Source organism: Perna viridis, chromosome 6, assembly GCF_037379345.1.
Source record: "Perna viridis isolate PV_CMFRI_1.1 ecotype Kerala chromosome 6, ASM3737934v1, whole genome shotgun sequence".
Lineage (NCBI taxonomy): Eukaryota > Metazoa > Mollusca > Bivalvia > Mytilida > Mytilidae > Perna > Perna viridis.
This window is the reverse complement of record NC_142450.1, coordinates 19,715,747-19,734,300: the sequence shown is the minus strand read 5'-3', so window position 1 is coordinate 19,734,300 and position 18,554 is coordinate 19,715,747. Positions and strand designations below refer to the sequence as shown.

At 34.0% G+C, this 18,554-nt stretch overlaps 1 protein-coding gene and 1 long non-coding RNA gene across 2 annotated transcripts; one reads left to right on the top strand and one right to left on the bottom strand.

The window, feature by feature from the left end:
* Positions 1–1,790: 1,790 nt before the first annotated feature.
* Positions 1,791–13,738, bottom strand: LOC148613990 (sialate O-acetylesterase-like). Its single transcript, XM_088587687.1, has 9 exons — positions 13,582–13,738; positions 11,942–12,264; positions 11,003–11,141; positions 5,773–5,962; positions 5,209–5,303; positions 4,460–4,590; positions 3,487–3,644; positions 2,748–2,946; positions 1,791–2,246 (listed from the first exon to the last, which is right to left on the bottom strand). The coding sequence occupies exons 1-9, from the start codon at positions 13,658–13,660 to the stop codon at positions 1,932–1,934; spliced, it is 1,629 nt and encodes a 542-aa protein (XP_088443813.1). The 5' UTR covers positions 13,661–13,738; the 3' UTR covers positions 1,791–1,931.
* A 542-nt stretch (positions 13,739–14,280) lies between these two features.
* Positions 14,281–18,515, top strand: LOC148613989 (uncharacterized). Its single transcript, XR_015923178.1, has 3 exons — positions 14,281–14,496; positions 15,282–15,316; positions 18,262–18,515. It is a non-coding gene; the product is annotated as an uncharacterized LOC148613989 (long non-coding RNA).
* The last annotated feature ends 39 nt before the right edge of the window (positions 18,516–18,554 follow it).

The window sequence follows — 18,554 nt, the reverse complement described above, 5'->3', positions numbered from 1 at the left end:
AAGTAATTTTTTTTTTTTGTGGTGTCCTCCCATTGTCATTTATCTATGATATTAAATAGTCTGTTTTATGATATTTCATGCATGTACTGCATATTACGGGAAAAAACAATGAATTTTGATAGACCTCTTGTAAATATTTTGTTAGGATAGTATTTTTATGTATTATGTGATAATATAAATTTTGTTAAGTTCTTGTTTATTTTGTTGTTTTCATGTGCTATAGATTTGGGAGGGTTCAAGTCCTGTCAAATTAGTTTAAGACTTTTAGGTGTGTCCCAAGTCGGGAATATCTAGCTTTGGTAAAACTTGAGTGATTCTGAATTTTGGTTTTTATATATGTAATGTATATTGTAATATCTCACTGAACCAGTATTATTGTTTAGGGTGTGTCAAAGGCAGATTGAGGGTGTAGGAAATTTCTCACTGTTCATTAAATTTCTGTAGAGTTTCTTTTGGATGTTATTTGCAGTCTGATAGGGTTGAAGATTCTTTGCACATTGCCAATTTCAACTTCCTTCTCTATTTTCATATTTGATGCCCACTTTTCTAGCATCTTGGTGAAAATTCATTAATTGTATAGTTTTTAGATAAGTAGTGATTTTGAAATGGTTAATCAGATTGTGATAAGGAACAGAGCAAAGATCAACATATTAACTGGAGGAAAATCAGAAAAGCGATTTAAAATACAGATCAATGTAAAAATCAGGTGGGTCATATAGTAGCAGTTATACTTCTGGTAAAAAAATAAACTTTACTCCATAAATACATTCAATTCTTTCTCAAAACAACTTCTATTTGTCTTAATTTCATTGAAGATGATAAAAAAAAAGTTTTAATGAAATGATTTTTTTTAATACACTGCACGAGTGTTCCATCATTTTTATTCCTTATATTTACAGGGCAATGTATCTTCACCAAACTATCTCAGCAATATTGTTTGTGCCCTAAGAGATGCGAGAACATTTTTGAACAATAAAAATTAATATAATAAAATTATAAGGGGACACCCCCCCCCAAACCTTATTCTAACATTAACATGTATTTAAGTAGCATTTTATGTAAATATCAGGCAGGAGGTTATTCATACATGTGAAACAACCAGCCAAACTCACTTATATTTAATTATTCAGACCACATAACCAGTCTTAAATTTCATTCTGTTGTTACACTTTTGAGATAAAAAAAATATATATAGACTGTATTTTGCAAGAGTTATTTGGGTTGATTTATATGGGTGGTGAATGTGTGTGTTTTTCAAAAATACTGATCTAAGTGCAGAAAGAGAAAATGTTGACTGAGAAAATATTGTTTGATGGTTTTATCTGCACCATGAATCACCTCTAACGTAGGCTTAACTTCATATAGATTATTTCTTAAGTAGTACTCCAGCTAAGAATCATGCAAAATGTGATTCATGGGTATAAAACCTACATATTTTTATTTTTGATATTTTGTTTGAGTTGGCATAGTAAACAGAAATTAATATTCAGTTTTTCATATAACCTGTGTTCTTCAGAGATAAAAATTATACAGAATGCATTGTATAGAATCTAGTGGATTTTCAATCTCGGACGTTAAACCCCAACAAACAAACATCAATGTTGATTATCTCCTAAGAGCAGGCAGATTTGAATGAATAATTACACATTTCATAGTATAGACCCATAAAACAACTTAATTACAAAAATAAAAATATGCAACTTTCTTAGGGTGTATCACATTTTTCAGATTTTGCATGATTCTTACAACGACAGCTACTTAATATAAAAAACAACTAAAAACTTCCAAACTAGAAGGCTTGCATCAAAAGTAGTTTATTAATGCACACAACAAATAACCATTAAACTGATATTACCAAAACAGTTTTTAACAACATTGCATTGGACATGTGAAGTGAGCTTCCACCAATAATGCTCAAAAAGTTTAAAATTTTATGATCTGATTCTTGTTTGAATCAATTCTGCTTCTTTATATTTGTCATTATGGAAATATAATTTGTCTGACGGTTGGGCTATTTGTTGCATAAATGGTGGGGCAGGTAAATTATTTTCAACACTGTAAATGGCACATTTCTTAAAAGGGCAAGGCGATTCTCGCCATGCATAGCGTATGGCTACAACATATGGACTAGCACATCCAGCGAAGGATATCGTTACCGTCTGCTTGTCATGGTCTACAATGGGAGCAGCAACCCACGTAGAGTCGCTTGAGCTACATTGTGTCTGCTTATTCTCTGAGCAACAAACCTAAAATAATATGTATATTGAATAACTTTGTTATTATTTTCATGAAAATTTCAAGTAATCTCACGTTTCATACCTAATCCTTAATATATTCAATCATTTATTTCAAAGTATACAGCAATTATTCTTATTTGAATATCAATGGACATCAGATTTTGTACATTGATTTTTAATGTCTGCTTGCTATTTATGGAGTCTTAAAATTTCTATTCGTATTAGCGGCAAAGCAAATTACTTCCTCTAACATCAAACTCATTTCATGCCACTGAATAAGTTATTATGGAAATACTAACATTGCACCAAAATGCAAAACATGGTCTATAATCAATTTCTACAAAAGGGTAACAGCTGTGATTGAATTTTTAACTGCATGTACAATGTAGATTGATGACAATCTAAATATGAATAAAAAAGAGAGGAGTGTGTGTGTGGGGGGGTGGGGGGTGGGAGGTGTCTCATAATTCGTTCCTTTAAATGTATATTCTATACCTAAACATAACTTACGTCAAATCCTTGTGTAGATCTAACATCAATTTCAGCACTATCGTAATCATATGTTATAAGAAAGGTCTTGCCTTTACGGTCTACGAAGTACCTCGATGGGAACGCCCCTTTGTATTTACCTACATCTATACTATACCCAACAGACAAACCAGACAATACCAACCGGTCTGCCACATCTTGTTTATCTCTTGGGTGGATACTGAAAACGAAAATTAATCATGAAAGTGGACGAATACGCATTGCAATACATGGCGCTAATCTTCTGAAATTACGCTGGATGACTTATTTCTTCCCTTTTTAAGCCAACTGATTTGCAAATCATTGGTCAGTGCATCAGTACGAAAGTTAAAGCTGCGCTTGATACAAACAATTTTACTGTTATTATTGAAAACAAGCACACACAGATGGTAAAACTTTGAAGAAAATGTATACCGCTTGCAACATGGAAATCGGTGTTGAAGCATGCACACCCCATTCAGACATAGTCGTGGTGGATGTTACGTTTTGGACGATTACCGTTTGAGCCCAAAAAGAGGCGCATCTTTTGTATTGATTTACAAAAATGGTACATGCACAGGCTAGGTCACTCATTTAGGACCTATACTGGAGTTAATGGTATAGGCCGGTATAAAAACCCGATTACATGTGGTATGGAAATGAGAATTTCACGCGCAGTGCGCAGATATTTTTTTCATATATAATGTCACATTTAAAAAAAGCAAAAAGATTTGGTCTTTACCTTCCGTATGGTGAGGTATAGTCAGGAAGATCCATAGCAACTGCCATAAATACATTTGGCATTTTGCTGTTAGGTACATAGCCATAGTCAGCCGTTTGATGCCATCGTATGTCCGGAAAACCTGTCGTGATTCCGGAGTTGTTCCGCCATGCTGAAAGCTAAGTAAGAGCAAACAGTTGCACACGAAGTACCTACTTTTCAGCAATATCAAATTGCACCAAACTGATGATGCATTTAGATATGTCATAACTTTTCAGATAAAAAGTTTGGTCATATAAAGTCTCCTTCACCATGAACTCTAGGCTTCCTTGGGTGAACATGATACACTATCATCAAAATCGTTCAAGTTAGAAATTTGAATTAAACTTTCAAATTTCAAAACATATTCATTTTTGCCTCAATTTTTAAACGATTGGACCACAACATTCACATTTAAAAACCATAATCTCGTGGTAAGATTTCTTACAAATCCATTTACTAATAGCTCAGTCTGCAAATCAAACATGAAGTTGCACAAAATCGTGCTCAGCATACTCCCACTCCTACAGGTAGATGATATCATACAGCATCCAAAATGGCTTACACCATATGCTTTGTCTACTGAGTAACTAAAGTCAAACACCAAATTTGCAGCTTTGTATACGAGTGGAGACAGATTTAGTCTTTACAATACTGGTTGAAAACATTGCATATATTTATTTTTCTGAGATAATTTTTTGACAAACTATGAATTTTCATTGCCATACATTGGCGGATAAAGGGAGGATGGTGTTCGAATTCGTCCTGTATAGAATGGGGAATCGTGTATACATATTTTACTCAACTGGTTAAAAGATGTCTAAGTAGTTACGACAAATAGCTAATCTATATGCATGAATTTGACAGGGTTGTCAATCATATAATAAATGAGAAAGGTTTTCCAACATACTCATTTGTTCTCGGCTGCGCCTCAGGCCAATATGGCAATACTTACTTGAACAAAACCGAATGGAAAGGTTTGGTCTGTTTGCATTTCTGAGTTAACATAAAAATGGGATCGCCATGAAGAAATCATCTCAGGGAAAGTACAGTTGTATGTATTTGGCTTTAGAAAATTGGCTTCCCCTACAAAAGAACGACGTTTGCGGTATTAGAACCCATGTTTATAATGTTTAATTCTTACACAGGAGCAAATAGAGCATCAATTTAGATGGAATAATATTGTTTGTTTCCAATCTATAGTTCAAATTGACTTTTGAAAAAATCGAACTTTCCCGTTCAAGAAATATTCACAACTTCAAGCGCTAAGTTGATGCCTCGTTTGAATTTTTGTGATGTTTAGCCCGAAACAGCCTCGATCACCCAGACTCTTTCCTTCACGAATATATAGCATCAAAGCTCAAAAGTGACAGCACTGTAAAAAAAAAAAAACTACTATATATACGTAACAATATTTTCTGACTATTCTTGACCTTACAGGCACTATCAAAGCTACCTCATAGTAAGATTTCCGACACTGTTCTAGACCTGACAGGCACGGTCAGAAAATTCTCCTCAATAAGATTGTCAGGCACTATCAAAAACCTTTCTATAATAAGGTTTAAGTTACTGAAAGGCACTATCAAACATACACATATTTGGTGCTTTGCTGACAATTTTTGAAAGTCTAAAGAAAAGTAAAAGCAGATTCTACTGACTTTTTCGGAAATTTGACATGAATGAATATATATAATGTACATGTACCTTGATACCATATAGCCCCATATATAGTCATGTTTGTCAATGGGTACATCATAGCATTCCATAGAACTGAGTGTTCTGTTGGTACTGGTTGATATCTGAAAAAAAAAACATTTTTAAGGGTAACAATGGACACAGTTTTATTACTGGGGCCGCCGCAATTGCTTGCTAGTTTACAATTCAAAGAATGTGGGAGGAAGTACATGCAAGATCAGAAAAAAACACATTTTCCTCGTAGTACATTGCTTGGAATTCCATTGGTCAACGGCTAGACTTAATAAGTTTCATATACCCGGATTTCGATCAGCCTGGTCTCAGGGGCGCATCATAGTACTTCTGGTGAAAGGCAGTTATAGAGTTAACGGACTGAAATACAGTAATATTGCCGTGTTTACTTGTCTTTCAAAAGCATACTTTAATGTAGGGCTTTGTAAGAAAGAAAAGTCATTAGGATACCAACGCGTCTCCTTCCGGAATTTGAAATGGTTTTGAAATGAAGTTACTACAGATAATTGCAAACATTCACTTGGCATGAAAAATAACCGGTTATATGCAATATTGTCGTACTCTTTAACAGTATCGGCGACAGGTATCTTGCACTTCTTTAATACGTCCGGGTCTGACCAAACTTCCACTGCTGTTCCACCCCAAGTTGAAGCTACTAATCCTATCGGATATTTAAGGTGCCGGTATAGCCGTTTACCATATAGCCAACATACAGAAGAGAAGTACGTCCAATCTTTGCCTCCAATAGTGTCTACAGTACGAAAATAAAATATTGAGTGAATATGTTTATATCTACAAAACTAAAAACTAGAACAGTTTAGATGCAGATCAATGTAAAAATCAGACGTGTTCATAGTAACAGAATATTATACATAAAATATCTTGCAGACATTATTATATATTATACAGATAGCATTGTTTTATCGGTGAAATGAATTTCGATAATTCACACCGTGAAATAAATTCGAGGAAATCTATATAATAAATAGGATAATCAATTGGTCATCGTAAATAATCAAAATATGATCGCTCATGCTAAGAGCTCAGTAAGATTAACTCGTGCGCGGAACAAGTTCCGCACACTCGTTAATCTATGCGTTCTTCGGCACTCGTGATAATATTTTGGTTATTCACTCCTTCCAATTAATTATCCTATTATTATTCTAATATTGATTATACAAAGCCTTTCATTACAGGCCCCGTACAGGTCCGGGTGTCAGAAGAATAGGCCTGCAGCAGCGCTAAGCTTGTCTTAAAAGGCGACTAAATAGTGCTCAGAAACCCAGCCGGGGGCTAGGCGCTCTGCTCACAGAGCAACTGGGATGTGTGCCCCAGGTGTTGGAATGGGGTACCCCTTGCGTATTACATGCTGGGATTGTCAGGTTATAATACAGAAAACCTGACCACAAACCATAGTAGGGCACCGTGTTGGGAAAGATGCCACGTTCCTCGCACGTTAAAGAACCCTGCTGTGGTATTCGATAGGAGTAGGAACCTTTGCGCTCCGCCACAGAAGGCTAAATTGCCCGACCCTACCCATCCTACTCTTTTTCTTGTGGCAATCAAAATTTGTCAACCCTATTATCCTTGTGACCCATCCCATTTTTCATTTCATCATCATTTCATGTTCGGGTAATAGAAAATGGGGTATTGCTTGCGGAAGTGTATCAAACATGTTACACTGCAGTTACCACGGGTTGTAGGTCTAGTTGGTTACTTCATTAAAATTTAAAATGGGACAAAGACAGAAATAGCCGTAAACCGGCTGTATAAGTGCGACAGACCTGAAATTGCATCCCACGATATGGGATCCAATTGAATACTGATATCTAGTGGCTGTGATTTATAGTTGCTGAAAAAATGTTACGAAAATATTTTTCGCGTCCGTTCGCCCGCCCGATCGACATTCACCATTCTATAAGTCAATTTGCCCGAGTGCAACCCGTCCAAAAATGTAATTAACCCACCAACTAATCTTAATTTAATACCAATTATCCGTTATATCAATAATCACATATTTGTGCATACAAAAATGATTTTATTCATGATAACACTAAGCTTACTTTAAGGTACATATTCACGCCAAGAAATGTAATCAAAATACGATCTGTTGGATTGCTAAAAGCCCAGACAACCTTGTCTTCCGTGAAATCTATCTTCTTTTTTTTTTGGAGTTGTATGTTCATCTATCTTGTCTGCCTTTAGGCAGATCAAAACAAATTATAAATAGTCTTTAATCTTTCTTGTAAAATATACGTTACAGAATAGTATTTATAATGTCAGTGACCACTTGACTTGTAGATCAGTACATTTAGGAGGTGAAAGTCAGATTTCAGGTTGAATTGACTAGCCTCAATTCGAACCGATTTGACCTTGAGGTGCGGAACAATGATGAAAAATTAAAAAAAAAACATGCACGGTCATATTAGACCAACACTAACTTCTATTATTACATTAGAAATATAGTTTATTCTGATTGGTTGGTTTCCATTGAGTAAAACAATTTATTTTGTATAAATTGCATTGGTACTGTGACGTCATTCGTCATTACCCTCGATCGATTCAAATAATCGCAAAGTAACGTTTTTACTCGCTTTTAAATGTATAGTAATTTGTTTAATGTTTTTCTTCAAATTGATTACTTTCGTTAAAGCAAAACACCTATTGAAGCTTTAAAATGCAGTCAAAACAACTACAAAACAAAACATTTCAAAGACCCACATGTCATTTGATTGAAACTCCTCGTACATTATAAATATCACTTCAGGTTGTGGTATAACAAGGCATTCTTAGCCATGCCCGGAACTGTTTTACCGATAAAATTACAAATATTTAGAATATCTAAATACAATTTTGCACAAATGGTAAATCAATGCTTCGCTCGCACTTAAGGTGGTAGACCTAGGGTAAGGGACACAACGCTTAGAAATTATTGGAACGTTTGTATTCTGCATTTAATGTCAATCTCATGTAAACATCAAAGTAACTTGGACTGATTTCATTCTGTTTCAATTGAAAGCTTGATAGGCTGAGGTAAAATTAATATGCTACAAACGTATCGCTGATATCAAGAGTTATGTCCCTTACCCTAGGTCTACCTCCTTAAACGCCTTCGTCATATCAAAACAATTCTTGATACATAGATCTGAATCCTTTAGAAATGTTAGAGTAATCAAGGGAACCAAAGTTATAGCGGTAATCAAAAGAATGCAATCCAGGGACAAAGACTAAACATGGAAAAGAGACTTACACAACAAAGAACATAAAGTAACTAAAATCATACATACAAAGTAACAAAAGTAAATGAGCAACTCGGACTCCACTAAAAACTGGGAGCATAGACCAGGTGAACCGGTAGGGTAAGCGTCCTCTGCTTTTCTAGAAACACCCGCCGATTTGCTTATAAAAAGTCAAGTCCGGGGTAGACAAACGAGGAAAGGAAAACTATGAACCGTTGAATAAATCAGTTTTCATGGTGCAGATGGATATACCATAACGATCCACGAGTTCATGATGGCGACCATAAAACTTCTGTAGTGATGACTTCAATCTTGTAGCAACATAACCCTGTTCCAGAAGCCTAATTGTTAGAGTTCTAGCGCGATACAAAAAGTTTGCGTAGTTTCGGCAAGCTCTGGTATAACGTATGAGTTGTGATATGAACACTCCATACGCAGATGCTGAAGGGATGTTGCCATTGATGAAAGGAAAGTTGACAATTCTGAATGAAAAGTCATCACGTTTGCCGTAAAGTTTGGTCAATAGTTTTCCTTTACCATCGATTTCTAAGTGTAGGTCAAGATATGAGGCTGACTTTACAGTGTCTGTAGTATCCTTTATCTCAAGTTCTTTGGGGTAGAAGCGATGTATCAAATCCCCGAAATTAGGATTGTTTAAAGATAATACGTCATCTATATAGCGGAAACTGAGATTACAGGATCTAGCCAAACGATATTCTTTTTATCGGATCAAATCAGCTATAAAGTCAGTCTCATAAGAATGAAGGAATAGGTCAGCAAGTAAAGGAGCACAATTTGTTCCCATTGGAATACCGACCGTTTGTTGAAAAACACGTCCACCACACTGGACAAATGTGTTATCGATTAAAAAATTTAAGCATTTTGTAAACATCTTCCTCTGTATATTTGGAAGATGATTTGGAATTATTTCTTACAAAGTATGAGGAATCTCTACCAAAAACTATATATTTGTATCTAAGTGTACCATCTGTTTTGGAAAAGCAACGATGTATAATGTTTTTAAGTCGGGATTTTAACCGAGTATGGGGAATATAAGTATACAATGTTGAAAAATCATAGGTTTTAATGTTATTATATTCAGATAATAGTCTTGAACTGACTGCCCCCAAAAGATCTTTCAGGATCCACATTGAATTAATACCACTACGGGAGTAACAAGTTTTGTGGAAGGACTGCAGACCCTCTTTGACAGATGTGAGTATAGAAGTTAAAAGTTTTGAAAGAGTTTAGGAATCCAGTACATAGACGGTAAATCACAATCATCGTATTTGGTAGAGAGACCAAAAGAGGATAGCACAGATTTATAGTTTTCCACAATCTCTTCTTTGGAGAGTGTGGTAGCAGTATCACTGCTATTATTTTCTACGTCTACCTCTGATAATAAACATTTGATGCAAGACGTTTTGCAGACAAAAACAATGTTGTTTTGGGCTTTGTCTGCTGGTACGACAAATACTTGTCATGCATAGTGGACAATGTTTTTGCTACATCGGGGTTTTTGAAAACTGATGCAGCTTTGGCACTCATTGACCTACTTAAAACTTTCACTCGGCATCCATAAGAAATTTAAAGTTACAATTCCAATTTATGGAGCGTGGTTCACGGTACTTGGGACCTTTAGAAAGGATATTACGCAGAGATTCGTTTTCGATTATGGTTAAATCCCCCGTAATGACGTGACCAGAAAGACCATATTTGAATGGAGGGTTTTTGGAAGAACAGTCAGGTGGTTTAGCCTTGAAGTCCTAAATCTCGAGTTTCTGCAATAGCCTTTTAAAACTGAAAATTTTGGATGCAATGGGTGACGTATAGGAATATGAAATAATTGGTATGGATTTGTCTTGAAATATGGGGGAATTTTGTTGGTGACGTTTTTGTGATGGAGGATGTTAGCCAAATTAATTGCATCTGTACCTTTGTTGACAAACGGTAGCGGAAGAAATGATCGTTTTTTTTTTTTTCATCTTGACTTTCCACACAAACTGGTTGAAATAGTCTGTGGAAACCAATATCCAAAATGATGGCAACAGGTCTGTATAATGATGAGGTGGGGTCAGAAACAGGAGTGTCAAGACTTGTTTTGTAAAGGGAGTGTAGTACAGTGAGAGGTATAGAATAAAGTTTGGTTCTAATGTGATGAAGTCCAAGGTTTTTGTATGAAAGGAAGGAGACCATCTATGGAGACATCATGTAACTTTGCTGACATATAGTGGCGATGGCCATGACTCCTTTCTCGTCTTGGATTTTTGTCAAGTAAATTCAGTATGGAATGTTTCTAATGTTTGAACAGGTTATTGTAAATAACATGGTTTTGGCCAGTTTACACTTTTTTTATAACTTGCTGCGAACCATGTATGTTATTTCGTATAACAAGTTAAAAATTCCTTAAGAATAAAAGCATATAATTGTTACTTCCTGTGACATGATAAAAATTAGAAACATTCCTTAAGAACAAATGCATATTGTTACTTCTTGTAAGAAACCGTGGACTGAACACAACAACTCGCTCACTTAGTTATCCTATAAATTACCATTATTTGGTATAGACCAAGTTTGTTCCACACTTTTAAGGTCACTAAGTGGGACTTCCGATGTTTCCATGGCGACTGTAAAGACTCGAATATTGGGGTAGTTTACGGCATCCGCCAGCTCAGCAGAAGCATTGTTTACCTAATATATAAAACAAGAAAATTTAAATACCGTAATATGTACTGAATGATGAGCAAGTTGTTTTCAGAAATCTTATACATGTACTTTTAAGAGGCTGTCCATGTAAAAATATGATAGATCCTACGACATGGGTGGGACAGGGTAAATTTATCCCACTGAATGGCTTGTCCCAATGTAATGTATATATAACGTTTACGTCAAGTAGTATTAACTTTTGTTTTAAATCGACATGCAATGGATGGCTCAGAATATGAATTTTAATTCCCTAACATAGCAACCAACTTTTTTTTTTTTAAATTAAAGAGTTTTCTTCCTTTTTCAATGAATTCCAATGCTTTCTATGTTGCAGTTCATAAAACACCAACGGTCAATTTTGAAAAAAAAGATGCATTTGTGATATGAAATAGGTATTTTATTATTATTATTTTTTTTAAACCAAATTTGTCATATGCCGCACACAGAGTATCTTCATATGGCTAAATAATTACCAGTATTCGCCATTGCAAGATAGTTACTCACTGTGGCGATATAATAAATTACAAGATAGTAACTCGCGAGAGTCTTTTTCTGCATGTCCAAAATACGCTCCATACAATCTTCGGTCTTACTGGACATAAAAATTGCGAAGAACTAGAAAATAAAACTACAGCAGCCATCGAAAGTGATGATAATTAGCAAATCTAAGCGGACAACACAGACAATTGTCGGCAGACTAAAGAAAGGGGAAGTGGAGGGAACGTCAGGATTTGTGTTTACAATTTTTGAACAATTTTATGGGATGAAATAAAATAATAGCTCACCATACTCATTGTGAACTGCATGTTACTCTGACCCGAGCAAATCCAAACATCTCCAAACAGAACATCTTCAAGCATTATAGTCCCAGCAGAAGATATTGCAGTAATGGTATGGGGTTTCGTATCCGTAACAACGGCTAGCTTTGCTTTCCAAATATTTCCCCTGTCCACTACTACAGTTAATGGAGTTTTCCCGCTGAGATATACGGTTACGTTACTTCCTGGGGAGGGACCGTATCCCCATACAATAGACTGTCTTGGACCCCTTTGCAGTACCATATGATCACCATAATAAGAGGCAAAAGAAAAAGTGTTTCTATCGTTTCCTGAAGAAAATAAATAAAATAACAAGCAACCAAACAAAAAACACAGTGACAACAAAAAACATCACGTGTTGATGTACAGTTATATTGTTTTTTTTTATCCTTAACAATACTACTTGTTAAGCGGTAAAGCTGTATTTTGGTCCAGAAAATGAAAACAGATGTAAGTGAAACTTTTCTTTAAAAAATGTTCCAGTACTACGGAAAATTATTCATGATTTATCATAAACATGAGCTAACGAAGGTCAGGCAATCTTTTAGAACCTTTTAGGGACCAATTATTGAATAAGTGGTTCATTAACCGAACAAATAAATACTAGCTAGAAGTTTGTCAATCAAAGTGTCTGACATTATGTTCATTGTCCAGAAAAAATACAAAGATTAACATCATCAACGCCGAAGTACTGACAAAATAAAAAGAAACAAATCATTGTCTACATAGCTGTCATAGTGTCGCCGACTTCAACTTTGCAATTGGCGTCAATAGAGAGGAAAATATATGCATCATTACAGCTATTTGTATATTTGCAAAAATCAATATCACCACAGCCGTTACAAGTAAAACTTGTTGAAAGATTGAAATACAGCTTTTAAACATCAAACCCTCCCCATTGCCTAATTCAACATTCATCATCCCTTGTCCAATTCATCACTATATTGCCCCATTCATCACTCCTTGACAAATTGTGCACCTCACTGCCCAATTCATTATCCTATTGCCCCATTCATCACCCTTGCCAAATTCATTACCACATTGCCCCATTCATCACCACTTGCCCAATTATCACCTCATTGCCAAATTCATCACCCCTTACCCAATTCATCATCCCTTGCCAAATTCATCACCCTCTGCCCAATTCATCACCCCCTTGACCAATTCATAACCCCATTGCCCTATTCATTCCCCCTTCTCCTATTCATCACCCTATTGCCCCATTCATCAGCCTTTGCACAAATACTGCCCAATTTATCACATCTTGCCCAATACGCCCGCCCCATTTTCTCGTTTCCCTACTCATATTCAACATCGTTCCATGCGTACGGATTTTGTTGCATATTAATTTTAATATTTATCTTATACTTGTATCTTTTACATTTTTAATCCGAATAGGATTGCAAGGTCTGGAGTGGAGGTGGGGTGGATTGGTAAGGAGTCTAGCATGATGATGAGTTCAGTAGTGGGTGTACGCGGAGCATTTAAGATTAGCAATGCGATGATCGAGGTCAGCGGTGGTCGTTTGCGGTTATCGGCGGATAACTTACTTGCAGGATGGTGTTCGTAAGGATTTAATTCAGAAATGCACAATTCTACAAATATACCTGATCTCAAACAAGATTTCACATAAGCAGATAATTCCACTAATATTAAAACAGCACAGGATACTTTCACAATCACCATTTCTGAATGTATTGACTAAGACACTTTACTATTTATAGATAAAAGTTGTTTATCTAAATGTGTGTGTACTACACATGTAGTACGAGATAAAATAAAAACAGGGACGGATCCAGGATTTGAGTTTGGGGGGGCGGGGGGCGTTAATTGAATTACATGTCATGCAAAGCAAGGCAAAAAAATACATTAAACCAATAACTTCTCTTAACTCGTGGGGCACCGAAAACAAGGGTTTTACTCATTAAGGGAGAAAACACATATTTCCAAATCAAAGTTTCCCTAGTTATAAAGTTTGAAAAATGAAATCCATGCATTACAAATACAGAAGCATTAAAATAGAAGGACAATACGGAGAATACAAGACCAAAACGTTAAAATCGAAACCAAAGACGATATACACACACAAAGTAGCTAACAAAACAAAAACAATTAAGAATTGGCAATAATAAAAATTTTGTCTATTGAAAAATAACATAAATTTTCCATGCGCATATTGTTTATTGCGCAAAGTGGCTCTGAATTTAACTGAATAGGGCGAGTAAATATTTTTTTTATCCATTGAGATCCTAGTATAACAAAATTATTTTAACCAATCAGATTACAGTATTTATTTGCATATAAAACTGAAGATAAAGAAAAACAAGACAACATACAAAACCGAAGCACTCTACAAAATACTTTTACAACGTATTTAATGCTGGAATTCGTTCTCCATACCGACACCAAGTTCGGAAAATAGCTTGCCAAACAACCTGTAGCATTGTTGGAGTATAGATACATTAGGTGATCTGGAAGAGCAATCATGTCTTGTCCCGTCAACAGCACCCGTCACATTGCAAGTAAGTAAAAACCGCTAAAAGTCTACATGTAGCTACAATATAATGTAGTACTTATGACACCCTTTGTTAAGGCGAAGCTACAACTAGGTCCTACCAAAAGCAACTGGCCAACCCTAGGTTTGGTTCGTGTATGGGCGATATCGGTTAAAATAACAATATATCATGGTGTGAATATTATAAAGTTTTAAAAATAGACAAATTAAACGTCGGATATCAAAAATCACTTAGAAAACCAATAAATCGGACAATTTTTAACTTTGTTGAACATATATTCTTTAACTTGATAAGTACACGTTAATAAAACATGCGAAAATTAGCCATAACATTAGAATGAAAAGTTTGGAATCTTCTCAGGCCCTTTTTTTCCTGCGTATTAATAAGCCGTGCAGTCGAAATAATACTTTATTTACAATCTTTGTACCAATATTATGTCATCTGTAATTCTGTTGCATTACACCTCTGCAACATACACTGTACTATCAGAAAACGGTTGAGCACTTTTTTTGTTTTTTGTTTTTTATTTGTGTGTGTGTTTGTGTTGTATTGGTTCAATTTTGTTCCTTGTTAATAGCAATCCTTCTGAAAAAAAAATGTTAATTGAGCTAATATGCAGACATAAATACCTTTTGTGTATGACTGTTTTCATTAACATTATTTAAAGTAAATTAATCAGATAAAAGCGATAATTTTTTCCCGGTTTTTGCGCCTAAAAAGGGGGTTCAACTCCTGGAATGCCCCATTTCCTCATGGAATGTGCTAGTATATGTTATTTTGATTTGTTTCAGGTAAAATCTCTTGCGCTCGAGCTTACCTCCTAATGGTTTGTACACTCATAAGCAGTACGTCTATGCATAGTTTCATTTAAATACCAACGGGGGTAATTAAGAGATCAAACTGTTTTGATTTGAAGCTATGCGGACGTCCATCTGTAGTTTTACTGTCGCAAATTGAGTTTACCTTGGCGATGCGTAGCCGAGCCAGGTTACAGGATATTTTCGAAAGCAAAACTACAGATAGATGTCCACAATGCTTCAAATACAAACGGTTATTTCTATTCTAATTAAAGTATTCTAAATGAGGTGTGAAGCTCAAAATATTCAATTAGGGTCCTTGTTGACCTGTATTGACCTACAAAATCCTACCGCAAAGAAAATTATAGTTTGTTCAAAGATAACGAAATTTGAAATAAGTCTCAGAGTTTAGTCATGTTGGTTTAGATGGAATTAAAATAAGCCAATTTGGAAGTGAACAATTAATTCAATAACGATAAATATTCCTCAAAATCGTCATAATATGTATTGTCAATTAGTAGGGCAGCAAATTTAATTGTTATGCAAATTATCTTGACAGTAATATTCATACGCGCATAATTTGTGAATTGGCTCCAAATAAATGAACTTTATTCTCGTAAACTACACATAATTACAGAGAAAATATATTTAAATTACAAGCAATTGATATATAAAAAAGCACATGTGTGAACGATGCAAAATAAAACATTCATATTAGGAACAGAAAAGCAATATAGAAATATCGTAGACAATAAGTACAAATCATTTTGTAAAATGTTGTCGGATGAACTACATGATGCATCAAATGATAATCCGAAGAAATCTCGAAAAATGCTTGGATCACATAAAAGAAGGAAACAATGAAATATTGAACTTGAATAGCTCTTTGACTTTTTTAAAAACTTGAATTTAAACTCTATAAATAGTGAAAATGAAGACGAGTTACATATTGAAAACCCTACACTATAGAAATGGTCCAATCTCAAGGGAAGAAATGCGAAAATGTGTATTGAATTTGAAAAAAAAACGATAAGACGTGTGGAGACGATAATATTATAAATAAATATATTAAAAATTCGTTAGACAAATTCTTAGATATTGAGAAATTATTTAATATAATACTAGAAACCAGTGTAATACAGCTGGTTAAGTGGAATAATAAAAGCAATACATAAAAGTAAAGAAGACTCGAATAATCCAAAAACTATCGACCAATTACTATCGTAAGTTGTCTGGGAAAATTGTTCGCAGCTATATTGAGTAAAAGATTAAATAGTTATTCAGACGAATTTGATATTTTAAAGAAAACCAATCCGGCTTCAGAGAAAAATATTCTACTCTCGACAACATATATACTATATATACATTGTTTCAAGTTTTGAAAGAGTAATCAAGGGAACCAAGGTTATAGCGGTAATTAAAAGAATGTAATCCAGAGACAAAGACCAGACATGGAAAACAGACAAACACAACAAAAAACATAAAGTAACTAAAATCATACATACAAAGTAACAAAAACAAATGAGCAACTCGGACTCCACTAAAAACTGGGAGCATGGACCAGGTGCACCGATAGGGTAAAATGAGAAGAAAAAACTATATTGCTCGTTTATAGGCTTCGAAAAGCTTTTGATACAGTATGACAAAGGCTTTACTTATGCCAACTATTTAAGAACATATAAAATATCATCTGTACTATCACACCTTAATAAAGTTCTTGTTGTGCCCAAGGGTGATTCTGGATCCTACTAAATTTTAGTAGGATCTGGAATCACACTAGATTTAATGGTCAGGGGAATTCCGAATATTTCTGAACATTTTTAAAAATACAATATTCTTATGATATAAAAAAAAATGGGAAATTTTGTTGGGCATATTTTACTCAATGAACTACATTTTGAACATATGTTATTCAATAAACTAAATTTGAACATATGTTATTCAATGAACTACATTTTGAACAAATGTTATTCAATGAACTACACTTTGAACATATTATATTCAATGAACTACATTTTGAACATATTATATTCAATGAACTACATTTTGAACATATGTTATTTAATGAACTACATTTTGGAATTATTATATTCAATGACCTACATTTTGAACATTATATTCAATGAACTACATTTTGAACATATTTTATTCAATGAACTACATTTTAAACATATATATTTTATTCGATCAATGAACTACATTTTGAACATATTTTATTCAATGAACTACATTTCGAACATATTTTATTCAATGAACTACATTATGAACATTTTATATTCAATGAACTACATTTTGAACATCTTTTATTCAATGGACTACATTTTGAGCATATTATATTCAATGAACTACATTTTGAACTTATTTTATTCAATGAACTACATTTCGAACATACTATATTCAATGAACTACATTTTGAACATATGTTATTCAATGAACTATATTTTGAACATATGTTATTCAATGAACTACATTTTGAACATATTATATTCAATGAACTACATTTTGAACATATTATATTCAATGAACTACATTTTGAACATACTATATTCAATGAACTACATTTTGAACATATGTTATTCAATGAACTATATTTTGAACATATGTTATTCAATGAACTACATTTTGAACATATTATATTCAATGAACTACATTTTGAACATACTATATTCAATGAACTACATTTTGAACAAATGTTATTCAATGAACTATATTTTGAACATATGTTATTCAATGAACTACATTTTGAACATATTATATTCAATGAACTACAGTTCGATCATATGTTATTCAATGAACTATAATATATTGAATCAAACTACAAAACGTTATTATGACAAACTAACACAAACAATATAAGAACACTGACATGTCATTTATTACAACAATTTTTGATGCTTTGAGTGTGACATTTTTGTAGCAAGTGTTTTTTTACTTTCGACATAAACATTGTAAGGTTTGATATTTTCCTTTACAGATGCAATGGGATGCAGACTGGCAGTCTTGGTTAACAGACTGATTTTTCAGACATGCGCGTTACTTCATCTAATGATGTTTGACCAACTGCATTTAATTCCTTGAAAACATTCTGTCCTAAGTCAACAATGTTATTCTCTTAGTAATAATTATTTTTTCAACATATCATCTTTTTAAAATATTTTATAAACGGATTTGGAATCGTTGATGATCTTAATATCTAAAAATTTAAAAAGAAGAATATTTGAGGCCGTATTTGACCGATCAACTTTGATAAAGAAAAAGGAAATAAAT

Bases quoted from the DNA above. Each gene is read 5' to 3' on its own strand.
- LOC148613990 (XM_088587687.1), bottom strand. From the start codon at position 13,660: ATGGTGATTGTGAAAGTATCCTGTGCTGTTTTAATATTAGTGGAATTA. The intron at 5,963-11,002 runs GTAATTTATAGG...TTCGTACTGTAG, and splicing joins TTGGTCTATACCAAATAATG to ACACTATTGGAGGCAAAGAT. The intron at 2,947-3,486 runs GTAAAGACCAAA...TTTCGTTTTCAG, and splicing joins TATACCTCACCATACGGAAG to TATCCACCCAAGAGATAAAC.